Source organism: Acipenser ruthenus, chromosome 15 (genome assembly GCF_902713425.1).
Source record: "Acipenser ruthenus chromosome 15, fAciRut3.2 maternal haplotype, whole genome shotgun sequence".
Lineage (NCBI taxonomy): Eukaryota > Metazoa > Chordata > Actinopteri > Acipenseriformes > Acipenseridae > Acipenser > Acipenser ruthenus.
The window spans coordinates 790,836-805,195 of record NC_081203.1 but is presented as its reverse complement, the minus strand read 5'-3'; the positions used below and the strand labels follow the sequence as shown (position 1 = coordinate 805,195).

Sequence of the window (14,360 nt, the reverse complement as noted above, 5' to 3'; positions counted from 1 at the left end):
GAGTTCTAATTAGCATAGCCTAATTGTGATGCAGGGAGAATTAACTCAACTGCTACGAAATGAAATTCGCTATGCTATGAATATCCAGAGTTAGCAAAATTATTACTGAGTCTGCAAACCCAGACTCTTTCAACCATGTATTGGAGCTAAGCAGCAGGAACTGAGGCACTGGTGGTGAAACTAGCTCAAGTGTCTCCAATAATGATCTGATTTTTTTTCTTCTGCTGTTTTTTTTGTGTAACCTCATCAATATTAATGGTAGCCCTGGGCAACAGTTCAGTTTTTACACTTTGATGGTCCCCTCCCCACCCCGTGTATTAAAAAAAAAAAAGCACAGACATATGTTAGGGAACCTTAAAACACATTTGGGATTGCAACAATTAGTTTCAGAGTCTGGAGAGAAATAAAACATTTAAAAACCCGGCTGTCATTTTAAGCACATTTTATAAATCAGCTGGGACCTTCTGGAAATAGTCTGAATGAAAGTCAGGTTATTGAATCTCTACCTTGTATCAGGTCCCTGGGCAGCCCTATTCAATGGGACTTGGTGCTAAACTATGTTTTAATTGCCTCGGGTGACTAACTCGATGCGCCTCGGGAGTCAGTAGGCAATCGGATTTGCTCAGTCTTGTAAATCAACAATGGATAAATGAGTCAGGCATTGTCACAGCACCGGCTCACTGGCTGGAACATTGAAGACACGCGATTTATCAGCGACCACCCCGACTGCACTGGTGACCTCGACACTCCCCCAGAGTAACACAAGAGAGACAAGCTGTGCTGTGAACCCAACACTGCTTAACTGTCCAGGATTTCCTGCCAGCGTTTGTTTAAGTCGGTAATTCACGCTCCATGCTCACGTCAAATATGGAACAGCTGATAAAAATGCTCAGCCTCTCCCCTGCTGCGGTCCGCTGGCGACAAACTAAATTATAGTGCCCTTAACTGAGCATACACACTCTCTGCACCATCTCCGTGGTCGTGTGCATTGTCAAATGCACCATTCTAATGCCTCTGACTACACAAAGGCTTTGCAGCTTTTACAGCTATGTAGTTATCCCTAATCGTGCCTGATTTTTGTTCAGTGTGGTTTTTGGGATAGAAAAAAAAGAATGTGAATATATGTATACAAAATTCCCCTAAAATTGGGAATGAAAGCATGCAGTGTTTGTGAAGGTATAACATGTGACTTACATTCCTCTGCCTTATAGGACCAGGGTACAGTAGTTATACTGTAGTACTGCACTGTAAAAGAGTTTCACAATGGGTCAATTCTGAGGTACATTTCTGAGTTAATTGCTATCGGTGATTGAAAATGACAGCATTAGCTAGCAGGAACGCTGCTGTGTTTCGCCTGTCAGAGGGGATGGATGCAGAATGCTATAGTCTCTCCACTGAGGCGTGGCTCTGTGGTGTACGAGGGAGTCTGGAAGCCAGGTCATCCTTCAGCTGGATACAGGCCTCCTTCCCTTTAGCTCAGAGGCATGTGTGCTGCTAACTGAACCACCAGCCTCTTGTTAGTAGCGTGAACGCCACTAATTTGGTTGGACGGCATCCCAGAAACTACAGTTTCCAATCACAGCTCAGGCGGTGGGGGAGATGTGGGGGTGCAGTGCTGTGTGTTTCAGGGCAGGCGCTTGCAAGCTTTCATGGTGGGATAAAGTGGTTTTCCTTTCCTGCCCTGCCCTGCCCTGCCCTGTGCACCCTCCCTCTGCACGGTACAGGATTGGCCACGCCAATAGAAGATGCAACCAACGTGGATAAACCAATCAAAAGAACAGAGGTGTAAATGAGATTTCTAATGCACTGCAAATATTTTCTGGAAATAATATCAAACAGCCCCATAAACCAACACATACAGCTTTATTGTATATATTATTATAATTACCCGCTGATATTTCTATGGGATATTTATTAACTTGGCACAGTGCCACCCGGTGGATCATGCATACCTCCATCAACATCCAAGCCTCGGTGTTACATAAGCTACACAAGCTCTCCCAAGCTCCAGCTGTCTCTCTCTCTCAATCTTAGACAGCTGCTCCACTCTGCGAGCCGGCAACAAAGCGAAGTGGCGCTCGACCAGGATCAGGGGCTGTTTATCTGGAAGAGCCAAAGAGCCCACTGGCTACTCCCAGGACCTCGATAAATGTACGAACGGAGATGAGACTACGGCACTGTGCATTAAAGGATGTCCACATGGCAGCACCGCTGAACAGAGTCAGTGAGATGCGAGAAATGTTTGCCTGGAGAGGAAGAGCTTGCGAGTTGTTTCCCCCTCCCCCCTTTCATAGCAGACAAAAATAACCATTACTGGACAAAGTATAAAATTAGATAGATAGATAGATAGATAGATATATATATATAGAGAGAGAGAGAGACAGAAAGACAGAGAGAGAGAGAGAGAGCGAGCGAGAGAGTTGAATGATGGAGAGATTTTTTATTTTATTTTATGTTTCATAGAATAATGAAAATATAAATAATTCAATTTTCAGAACCGCATCCATATAGTACATGGTGGTTATATTTTATTCATTATGTTCACATTCGAGTCAAGAAAAAGGTAAACTGGCATATTAGCACCAGACTTCTGTTGAATTATGCACTTATGAATAAAACCTCCAATAAATGTATATATTCATTTTAATATATAAAATATATATTATATATATATATATATATATATATATATATAAAAAGTAGAGGTTTAATGCGAGCTGCAGTTAATCTCGCAACCAGTATGAAATCATCACATTACTGAACCATTACTGAAAATAAAAGACTTCTCAAAGAATAACTCTGTCTGGCAGTGTCACTGCAGCCCAGGAGGGTAATAAAAAGGCACTGTTTGCCTGTGCAAGCTTTAACAAAGACAATGTGCATCTCGAAACAAAACCGCATACGCCCAGTACTGTACATGCAAATGACACGGGTGTAGAATGAAAACAGTGTGCTGGAGCATTGTCATGTTGTCAGCGCGGTGTCAATAGCGCTATTCTGAGCTCCGCTTGGGAAGATAAAGTGTTTGGAGTGTTGTATAATGCAGCAGCAGGCTTCGACAGGTTAACATATGGTGTTCTTGAAACACTTTTGGCAACAGATTGAAGCCCGGGCAACGTTTCTAACAGCACTACAGTGCAGAATCCCCTTCGCCTGCTTGCACGGAAGCGCTCTGCAGAAATACCCATCATCCAGGAGCGTGACCTTCTCCAGGGCAAGGCTCTGAACGGGAGGAACGGGGAGGTAACTGAATGCTGTTCAAAGTGCACGAGGGGTGTGGGAAGAAAGCCTTCATTTCGGTTTGCTCCAGTCTCGGGTTTCTTTTATCAGATTGGATCCAGGTATCTGACTCTCTCGTGTGCTTCGGTTTACTGCTCCCCCTCTTCGTTTCTCTCTCAAGCCCGCCAGGAAGCCTTTTACAGGTACAGTGCAGCTGTCTATTGCTCCCTATGGGGCTTACTAAGGCTTGAATGCACATGCAGCCAGGCAGCCCTTTACACTGCGGATGGAAACAGTTAGGAGGCAGTATGGTCATGTACCCCTCAATCCCATTCCACTAGCACCTACATTCTCATTGAAGAGCAGTACACAAATACCACAGCGTCTTAACTGGGACTCACGCCTATAAAAGGGTAGCACTGTAATGGATTTGAGTGAGGATCTTTCTCACTTTTCTTCACATTAAGGTGCCCAAACTTCATCCACACCAAGACGAACATCACCCCTGTTATCATAAAACGTCAAAACACTCGCTCGTAAATTCTTAGGGAAAACTGTAAGAAACGAAGGGCTCGGTTCAATTAACTTGAAGCTAGGAAAATAAAACACATTTCTATTTTTGTTTCATGACCAACAGCGTGTTAATAATTGAATACAAATAAGACCAATTTGCCATATATTCTGTGGGGGTTTGTTGTGATGTGCTGTATAGTGTAACTAAATGCGCGTGAGCACTTAAGTACAGCATCTCTGGTCTCGGACGCGCACCCCTTCACACTCCCTCAGTGCCGGCTGTGCTGGCTGTGTACTCACACTGTACAGGATCTCCACCCAGCCCTCCATGGTGATACACTGGAAGACGGTGAGCACTGCGAACAGGATGTTGTCGAAGTTGGTGATGCCGAAGTTGGGTCCGATCCAGTACTCCCTGCACTCTGAGCCGACGGGACAGGTCCTTGCAGGGGGCTCGGTGCCGCAGGGGTAATCTACCACCTGCTCACCTGGAAAAGATCGAGGAGGAAGCCAGTTAGAGCAGCCCGGCATCTGGATCAACAGGGACCTGTCTGCCTGTAACCTGGAGCTCTAGGTGTACCGTAGCTACAGTGATATGCCTATAGCTATACATCCCTCTGTTTCTATAACTCCCTCTCTTACTCTATCAGTTTCTCTATCTTCTATTTATAGACCCAACACTCTCTGTCTATCTACAGTAATCCATCAATCTCTCTAGGTCTTTGGCACAAGATTTCTCTGTCTGCAAAAGTCTCTATCTGTAGATTGGGCCATCTCTATATAGCCTCATAGATTTATATATTTAAATGATATGTAGATAAATCAATCTATCTATTTTAATATGCATCCATCCTTTTTGTTTTAAATCGATCTAAGATGAAGAAAATAAAACAAGCAAACTGCCCCAGAGCAGAAAAGACAAAAATACAGACTATTAATATTAGCACTGCTGTCAATTGGGTTAGAGTTAGGATCAGGGTTAGAGTTAGGATCAGGTTCAGGATTAGGGTTAGAGTGAGGATCAGGGTCAGGATTAGAGTTAAGGTTAGTTAGGATCAGGTTAGTGAGGATCAGGGTCAGGATTAGAGTTAAGGTTAGTTAGGATCAGGGTTAGGATTAGAGTTAAGGTTAGAGTTAGGATCAGGGTCAGGATTAGGGTTAGAGTGAGGATTGGGGTCAGGATTAGAGTTAAGGTTAGAGTTAGGATCAGGGTCAGGATTAGGGTTAGAGTGAGGATCGGGGTCAGGATTAGAGTTAAGGTTAGAGTTAGGGTCAGGATCAGGGTCAGGATTAGAGTTAAGGTTGGAGTTAGGGTCAGAATTAAGGTTAGGGTTAGAACTCTGTGATCGCACCTCAATAGCTCCGATCACAAGCCAACAATACATTAGTCTAAAGCTCTGTTAACCATGTGCACTCTTATGTAATCCCACTGCGTCTGAAGCTTGTATGCTGGCGCAACACTGCAACTCCTAATTGTATTAAATATGGCTCTGAAGCCCCTGCCAGTGCACTGAAGAATCTCATGACAGTGCAGTGCAGTGGACACTGTGATCAAGCCCAGGATTAACAAGGCTCAATATTTTAATGCCGCCAGCTTCTGCATCGTTCCTTCAACGGGATCTAGAGGAGTAAATATTAGATCAGCAAATGTGACGACTCCCAGAACAGCTGCAGGCAGTCTTTATGCACTACAGCACAGAGGGCTTCAGCTAGCTGACAGCTCCAGCTACAATCCTGGAAATGCAGGCAAACACAAGCCTCCTGTTGACTTTAATGTTTTGTCACGGCTGCTGATTTCTGTCGGTCACGGAAATGGATCTCCATCCTGCACACTTACCAGTTTAACTGTAACATCGAGAACGAACTTGTGCAACTATATGCTCCCATGCTGACAGCCTTTAACCTGTTTCAGCATCCCTAGCTTTATTTCCCTCACAAGCAGAAGAGCATTACATTCTATCAGCTCTACCAGTGTGATTTCATTAATGATGTTCCATTAGAACTCTGGTCCTGGAGTTCTGCCGCATTTCAGTAGGTGTGAGGACATGATCTGGTGCATCAAGACCATTAAGGACATGGCTGGAACAAAGACCTGGACTTGACATACCCCTGCATAAGAAGCCATTGCAGGAACTCAACGGCAGTGCAACACTTTTTTCAACTACCTCCTACTACTGTAGGTAAGAAATCTCAGCTTTTAAATGCCTGTTCTTTAATCCGTGCAAATAGAAAGACCCACAATCTAGCCTGATCTCTTGCACTCTGGATCCAGACCAGGATTTCCACCCGACACGGTGTCAGCGACCAAATACCGCAGGCTGGCCCTGCTTCACAGGTGGGAATCAGGCAGACACTTCAAAAACAACAACACAGTGTGCATTCAAAAATGGAAAAGCTTGTCCTGGCCTCAGCCTGGTGTTAGTGGACACGATGAATCTTCAGCGCTCAGTTTGTTAAACCTGCAAGTACAGCAAGCTCCAGCTGCTGTCAAACTGCAGAACTTTACAGAGCGTTGCAGATAAACACGCACTTTTTAATTGGTCACATACAGAACCACAGCGGACATAGCACTTACAGTTAGGATGCGCTGCAAAAATAAATAAGAACTGTGTTGATGATTTTGCTTTTGGAGTTTGTCCAAACATTGCTACAATGTTTGCTGTTTGTCGTTAAACTGTATGTGTGCGTATCGCAAAGGTATTGAAGCTAGCATAGCGGTAATTAAAATGTGAAAAGTGATGAGCTTCAAAAATTTACAAGGAGAACAATAATTGAATACCTACTGTATAAACACACCCTTCATTCTAAAAAAATATACAATAAGTAACCTGACACTTTTGACACCACAAACGTTCGTGATATAGCGTGACACTGAATTTTTTCCCAGCCTGTCCTCATGGTCATGTATTTACCAGTTTGCCATACCGCTCTGGGCTTTACAGTGCTTATCTATGCTTTCCCATGCTTTATTACACTGTGCTATGCTTTTACTAGTTTTTATGAGGGTGGCTCCTCTTCAATGAGAGTTTAACACTGATAAGAGTGTTAAAAGCCGGGCGTCCTGATTCCTATTGCTGGTCAGGCAGTGCTTCGAAGAGCCTACCTGTTTCATTGCTGAAGCAGGTCTTGTGGAACTTGCCCATGTAGAACTCCAAGCCGATGATGGCGAACATGACGATAGCGAAGAAGAGCAGCATCCCGATCTGCAGCAGGGGCACCATCGCCTTCATGATAGACTTCAGGACCACCTGGAGACCTGGGGGGTAGAGAGCAGGAGAGAGACCGGTGTACCAGGGGGGTGGAGCCTGGGCGTGAACCGACAACACCGCACACCGCAAGCGAGCGTCTTAACCACAATGCATTGTGCGGTGTGTTTAATCTTATCTCAACAATGGTCAAAGTCCTCTTTGAGAACGATGGTGGCCGTACCAAGCAGTGGATGCAATCAAATGTGGAGGTGTTGCGAGCACAAAGTGAAAACCCTTACTGAAGCAGGAACCCAAAGAATAATTTAGTTTTTTTTTCTGAAATATAATGGAGCCAGAGAGAGTGAGCAAATCTGAAACCAACCAAATTCTGAATACCTACACATATATATAGTTATACCGTTTCAGCATCTCTCTCACACATGTACTTACTTGGAATCCCTGACACGAGTTTCAGCGGCCGTAGCACTCTGACAGCTCTTAAGGTCCTTAGATCAAAGTCTGCCCCGATTGTGGCCAAAATACTGCAAAATAAAAAAAAAATTCAATTAGTACTTTCAGGACTGACGTTCTTGAGTTTTAGACACTGGCTTTTCTAAAGCTGTGGCTCACGTCGTGAGTTATATCCATTGAACATCTATTACAAGCATACAGTAGCTATCTTTATAGAGAACTAAAGTAAACTTATCAATAATAACATCAGATGTTGTCCTTTGTCTTAGGGAGTATGCAGTGGGGTTTGCACCCCAGGCAGTGGGGCTGCAATCATATCTCACAATAGAAGGTGGTGCTGTTTCACACAATATGAAGATCAGTTTTTGTGCACAATAGCAGCACTCGGTTGCAACTGACCTCAAGTAGTCAATATAGATATATATGTGGAATGTAATATAGGTTATATTATGCATCATATAGAGAAGCCAAGGCAACTGTATGAAGGGAGGAAATGTCAATAAAAAAATATATCACATACACTATTTTTGTGTCGAGTATTTGCAACATGCGAAATACTTTTTTTTTTCAACACAGTTCAGCTGGTTTTAATGAGAATATTCAGCAATGCAGTCGGCGATATGCGTAAGACAGACACAAATACAACAGGTCTCTCTCTCTCTCTCTCTCTCTCTGAAGAGATTTGCTCAGATCAGGTTTGTGCAGACAGGCTATAATGATCCGCTGCACACTGCCCGATTACTTCTGTGTATTAGCATTTCAACACTGTCTCAGCCACTCCAGGAACACTTTCCTGGTCTTAAGCGCCGATACCAGCTCGATAATGCAACACTGGATGGGCTCAGCTGCTGCCCCAGACAGGCTCCTCTCTCCCTGGCTGCCTGGCAGAACGGTGGGGGAGGAGGACCCGGCTTCTTCAGCGGAGAGGATCTGTCATACCAGCGGGAGCGTTCAGTCTGCACAGGGCTGTGCTCGTGAACAATGACTGCAAAGAGGTTACAGTTTTATTGTACATCAAGCTCAAAGAAAACAATCTCAAAGCTATTAGCTCCAAATTGTCAACATTTATTTTCTGAAAAAACAAACAATCAAGTTCCGGCTCCTTACAAACCCGGGAATTATATTTCTGGTTTGGCAACTGTTTTGGGTGCATTTTTCCCTTTCAGAAATGGTGCCAGCTTTGAGAATCTATCCCTTTCTAGTTATTCTAGTATAACGTTCCATATAGTTGAATTACTTTTTCTGTTTTTGTTGTTCGGAAAAGTGCTGGAGTTTAAAACATGCATTACACCATGAATGGCTGAAGGATGTTGTGGTATAAAATGCATCAACAACTAACCCTACCCCCCTGCCTTCTTCTAGGCAGTTAAAGCCTGCAAGCACTTCTCTCTCTTCTTGTCATCTTAAATTTCAATGTCTTGCGCATGTTATCTCTGATGCATTTTCTGCTCCCTGCAGGGATGAGGGTAATCACTTTAAGACCACCAAAATGCAATAACAGCTCCAGTAATGAGCAAATGCAATCATGAAGTGGGGCTGGTTTGCTGGTTTATTGTTTGCAGCGCATCTCTAAAAACCGTTTAGGAAACCCTACTTCTTTTTCTTCTTCTTGAGAATGGATTTGCACCAATTAGGCACGCTTGTACATTTCAGTGGTCCCTGACCACAAAAAGGATGTAATGCATGCACAGCCGGCAAAATTGTTACTCAAGCTTTCAGCTAGCAGCCCTCCATAAAGCATCCCTCTCGAGAAGTCCCTGGCTCTGCCGTGGTTTAGGTTTCAGGATCAATCACAGAGGAATGTCAGAACATTTGTGGTGACCGCTGTTACTGATCCAGTCAAGCGAACATGCCCAGTTTTATCTCGTATCTTAGACTTGCAGTACTTTCAGCAAAAGTGCAAAGTCATACAGGGCCATGTTCAAAGCTTGTGCAGCAATACAGCGCTGCCCTTTTTTATACAGCGGTTGCTTTAGCAAAACGCTAAACAAGCAGAACAGTGTTCCTCCAATCTGTAGGACCCTGCACATCAGAGGACATTCAAGGCAAATGAACCAAGCTGTTGTGGTCCAGTGGTTAAAGAAAAGGGCTTGTAACCACGAGGTCCCCGGTTCAAATCCCACCTCAGCCACAGACTCATTGTGCGACCCTGAGCAAGTCACTTAACCTCCTTGTGCTCCGTCTTTCGGGTGAGACGTAGTTGTAAGTGACTCTGCAGCTGATGCATAGTTCACACACCCTAGTCTCTGTAAGTCGCCTTGGATAAAGACGTCTGCTAAATAAGCAAATAATAATTAACAGGCTTAGTCATCTAAAGAGGGTGCCTTGCAAAATGTGTCACTGTGAATGCAATCCCCACCAGGCAAGCTTAAAAGTAGCTGGAGATTGCTGCAATCTACATAGCCCTCTGTGCGACGGGGTAACGCCACGGCTCAGCAAAGTTAGCAGCTTTCTTGCATACAGTATATTTGGGGTTTTAGGCATTGAAAACTGTACTGGGAGAAACTGTATGCACTGGTTGCTTCTTTGATTGTAATAAAAAACAAGAGAAAAAATATGTATAGCAATTCAATTAAATGAATGCACCGGTACTGTATATAAATCAGGATGAGCCCTTGCGATACATGCATGAGTATCTCTCCATCTCTCCTGTTACCATAGGAAATATCCAGCTCCAGCTCCACCCTTTTAGAAGGTTAAATGAAATTGTCACGTAAAAAAAAAAAAAAACATCTGTGGCTATTTTATAACTGGGGCCAAAAAACTCAATCTGCTTAGCAGCTTCTGTTGAGTGAGCCTAATTGTGTATATCAAGCTGTTTACCCAGAGTGCAGCCCTCCAAGTATTAAGGGTATTGGACCAAATAAGCGCTGTTATAGTCAGTTACAGGTCACTGGGCTCTCAGAGGAGGCGTATTACAGCATTGAACATAGAGTTTCCTTTTTATAATCCTTTTAATAGCCAGTTGGAGATTGTCTTCCAGGACGTTCCGGGTTTGAGTTCTCCTCCACACCAATGACCCACACTTAAGTTTAATTGGCGATTCTAGAATTCATTCGCATTGTTCTTTTTCCGGAACTCTGAATTTGTGAGTTCTCAGCTGAAATATGCATCTGTATGAGTATGTGGCACCTGTGGGCCTTCTGCAGAGGGTCAAAGGTGGGAGAACTGGCCTGTCAGGCTAAAGCTCCAACATGTGATACATGCGATTACAAGACAACCCAGATCATGTGAACTGGTTACATGTATGGACACTATACATTGCTTTTTCATGATGTGCTTCGCAACATAGCAGCTCACACACAAGCGGCTCGTGACAGGTATTATAAAGAGCCCTTCAGATGGATGGAAGCGTGTTAACAGGATGCACTCACTGTAAGAATGCAGTAAACCGTGCGGATCACTGTACCTTCCCCTGACTACATAACAGGCGGTGCAGTATTCAAAACCACTCAACGAGAAAAGCGTTATGTTTATTGTGCCATTCCTCAGAAGAAACCATTTATTTCTATTGATTTTAAAAGCAGCTGCATCAGTTACACACGTTATAATGTTGAATAATGAATTTACAGGGCATTGCCGAGGCGTTTCTTGAGTATCATCAACGTGGCGCTTTCCTGGGGAGATAGGCGCGTTTATTTATTTAACTAGTTCGGTAGTCTGTTATTTGATGGTGCTTGTGACTGTGAATCCTGCTGTGTCACCTGGCCAGAGCATCACTCTCGCAGAGCCGGTGACCACTAAGAGCTGGGATTCAGAACAGGTACTGGTTTCTTACCAGATAGCCAGCAGATGCACACAAACTTCTGTGCAGGTTTACAGCAATCCCATTCATCTAGGAGTCTGTGCTTGAAGCAGCTTCTTGAGCCAGTATGGCCAGCTGAAGACCAGCAGCATAGCCCGGTGCTAGTGTTTGCTGTCATTTCCACAGTTCTTTCATGGGAACAGTCTAGTGCTAGCATTCTAATTCAATCCAGCTCAGTACGACAGCTGTTCTGTGTTACAAAGTGGAATGAAGAACCAAACCACTTTATTACGCTGTATCTCTTTAGCATTTAATAAGATGCCATCAGTCACCATTATCCCCCAAATAGCAACCATTCAGCCCAGCCATTGGTCACAGACGGGTGCTCGGGCTACAGTGAAGGGGTGAGCTGCTTTGCAAGCCACGTGCCGATGATTCTGGATGTTGTTTCGCTTGCAGAGATTAATGTGTCAGCGCAACACAAGACTGCCTTTTAATATCCCCCTTAAGACGCATTATCAGAGGCACGATATTTCATCACTGCCGGCTCCAATATATGAACGCTGATGCTATCAGCCATCAGTCATCTATGATCCCCGTCAGGCTATTTGTCAGGCGCTTATTCAGGCGGCCGGACTGGAATGTCATGTCGTATCACTGAACTGAAACATCCTGTATGCTGTATAACAAAACCTCACACATGTGCACAAAGGTACAACATGCACCGGGTCTCCCTTCATTAAATAATAAACGTACTGCTAGTTCAGTTTCATCAAGGTTAACTCAATCCAAATTAAATGACAAGAACAACAACAGGCAGAGTGTATTGTTTATGCATATTTAATTATATATGAAACACTCTGAATCGACTGTGCATTGCAATGGCACTGTACACATGAGAGTAATCAAAAGAAGCAGCACGAACAATAATAATTATACACTTCAAGGTTATCGCTCAGTTTAACTGTACAGTAAGTCAGATAGTATTACTGTTAAACTAAAGGGTATTTATTACAGGTGCAGTTACCTGCTCAACATACTGTTGTGTGTGTCCTAGTGCTGCTTTTCTTAATTACTTTCATGTGTACAGCGCCACTGCTATGCACAGTAGATTCCATACATACCGGAACTGTACATAATTCAAGCCCTTATTAAATATTCATAAACAATATATTCAGCCTGACAAATGATTAAGGGCTCGATTCTCTTCAGACTTTGCTTTGCAGGAGTGCAAAAAAAAAACAAAAAAAAAAACGTCATGATGCTCTTTTTTGTGCCGTTGATTAAACAGTGCGTTCATCTCACAGTCCCCGCTGTCTTATTGCAATGACTTCCTCTAGCAGGTCCTGGTCTCCCTCGACGCCCTGTACTCATCTAGGGGGGGGGGAGGGGTATGTTGTAAGCCTAAGAGGAGTGGGTGGTGCCCTCACTGCCTCCCCCCCCCAGCCCAGCACACTCAGTGACCAGTCAGGGCTGTAGCCTTTTCCTGCAGATCCAGCTAATTGGCCCAGTAAAGGTCTCTTTGCTGTGCGCGGACACCGGGGATAACGTCAGACTGCTTTTTAAGGGCACAGTCTGCCAACGCAGAGCGACTGTTCAATAAATCACTGCGGCTCCGCGGCGCAGCAGAACGATCCCGCTGCACTAGTTTATACCACCAGCTGCTGCTTCTGCGTCCGACTCTCATCTGCTGGAGCCGAGAGCACAGGAGGCTGAGCGATGGAACAGTGTAGTAAACCAGTCTGTTTGCTAAATATCGACCGTGAGCTGTACTGGTATACTGTCTACCCCACTGGGTAAAAGCTCAGGAGATCGGACTCAAACTGTTTCAATTTAAGAATAGGGAACCACAAGCTTTAACAAAATTGTGTGGCCAAAAATAAATAAATAAATAAAAAAAACACAATGCTGCAGCACTTTCTGCTAATCTCACACCTCTGAAATGGAATGATAAGCACTCATTACTGATACGAACAGACGTGAAAGTGGATAATTGAATTTTTCACAAGTCAGCTTGGGAAACTGGTTTTTACAGTAGAAGGCCAGTGGGTTCATTTAACAGTTATTAAAATAACTAGCGAGGCAGCTCTCCGTCCATCAGCCTATCTGTCCATCACTCTATCAATCCATCATTAAAAAGATGGTCATGTAATAAAACGTTATCTACCAGCACAGAGTATAAACTCTGTTCCTGCAGGCTGTTCGTCTGTAGTGTGATTTTTGGAGGGGGACAAAATCCAAAACGACCAACCACTACAGCCTGGTCTTATGCTTCTGTTTCGGGACCATCTGTAAACTTCTAGATATCCATACAGTTAATAGCAGGACTGCAGTGGGCATGTTGTCTGCCTTTCTGAACTCCCTTTTCTCATGCAGAAAAGAATCGTCCAGCACTCCCTGTCTGGCTTGGAGGCAGACGTTTCTTTCAGCGTTGACATCAGCAAAGTGCGGATGCACACATTTCACACAGAAGCTCCAGTGAATCACACCTCCAGGACTGAATCACTGAAGTTAATTCAACAGCTAAAATATTAATCAAGCACCCTTTTTAATATTAATGCATTTAAAATGGAGGCACGTCGGGGTTTTTTATCGTGACTACTGGCAAATCCTACCTGCCACAGTTTTTCTTTGTAATCCGATTTAATTAAATCTACATGCACTCTTATATTAGAATCGAGCAAAACCTGCCTGTCTTTCACAGCACCACTGACTCCTGCCAGATTCAATTCAGACATGCCAACACCTGGAAAGCATTGGCAAAGAGGAGGCACATCTTTCAGGGAGATCTTTCATTTAGGCTCCTCTTTGCACAGTACAGGGAGTAAGTAAGTGTAGTCTCTGGTATTAAAATGAATACGTTTGAACTACACTATGCTGTATTATTGATGTGGCGTTTCATTATATAAACAAGCCTTTCCAGACTGCACACTGAGTGGCTTCGATCTCTTTCCAGTATATTCCTGGATGTATATTTCTGCAGACTAACCCAGCCCATTCCTCTCTCTAGGATTGCTGCAGTTTGAATCATGCGAAGGGAGCTAGTCATTCACTGGTGTGGAGGCACGCAGGGCTTTTAGTGACAGATGGGACTGACTTGCCCTGCTTGTTGACCTGTGGGGGTTCAATGCATCAGTGTTCATTGCAATCGAGGAATGCAGATCCCTTTTGTTATTGCCCTGGTTAATTTCCTGGGGTAAATCATTCACGACTATTACATGAAT

At 43.9% G+C, this 14,360-nt stretch overlaps 1 protein-coding gene across 1 annotated transcript in view; it reads right to left on the bottom strand.

Annotated features, from left to right (window-relative positions):
* The window catches only part of LOC117396785 (voltage-dependent N-type calcium channel subunit alpha-1B), a 112,816-nt gene that overhangs the window by 63,762 nt on the left and 34,694 nt on the right, over window positions 1–14,360 (bottom strand). Inside the window, exons 6-8 of the mRNA XM_058986715.1 lie at window positions 7,371–7,462; window positions 6,836–6,988; window positions 4,033–4,220 (exon numbers count right to left, since the gene is read on the bottom strand). Of these exons, the coding sequence (XP_058842698.1) occupies window positions 4,033–4,220; window positions 6,836–6,988; window positions 7,371–7,462 (433 nt within the window). The remainder of the gene's footprint in view (window positions 1–4,032; window positions 4,221–6,835; window positions 6,989–7,370; window positions 7,463–14,360) is intronic.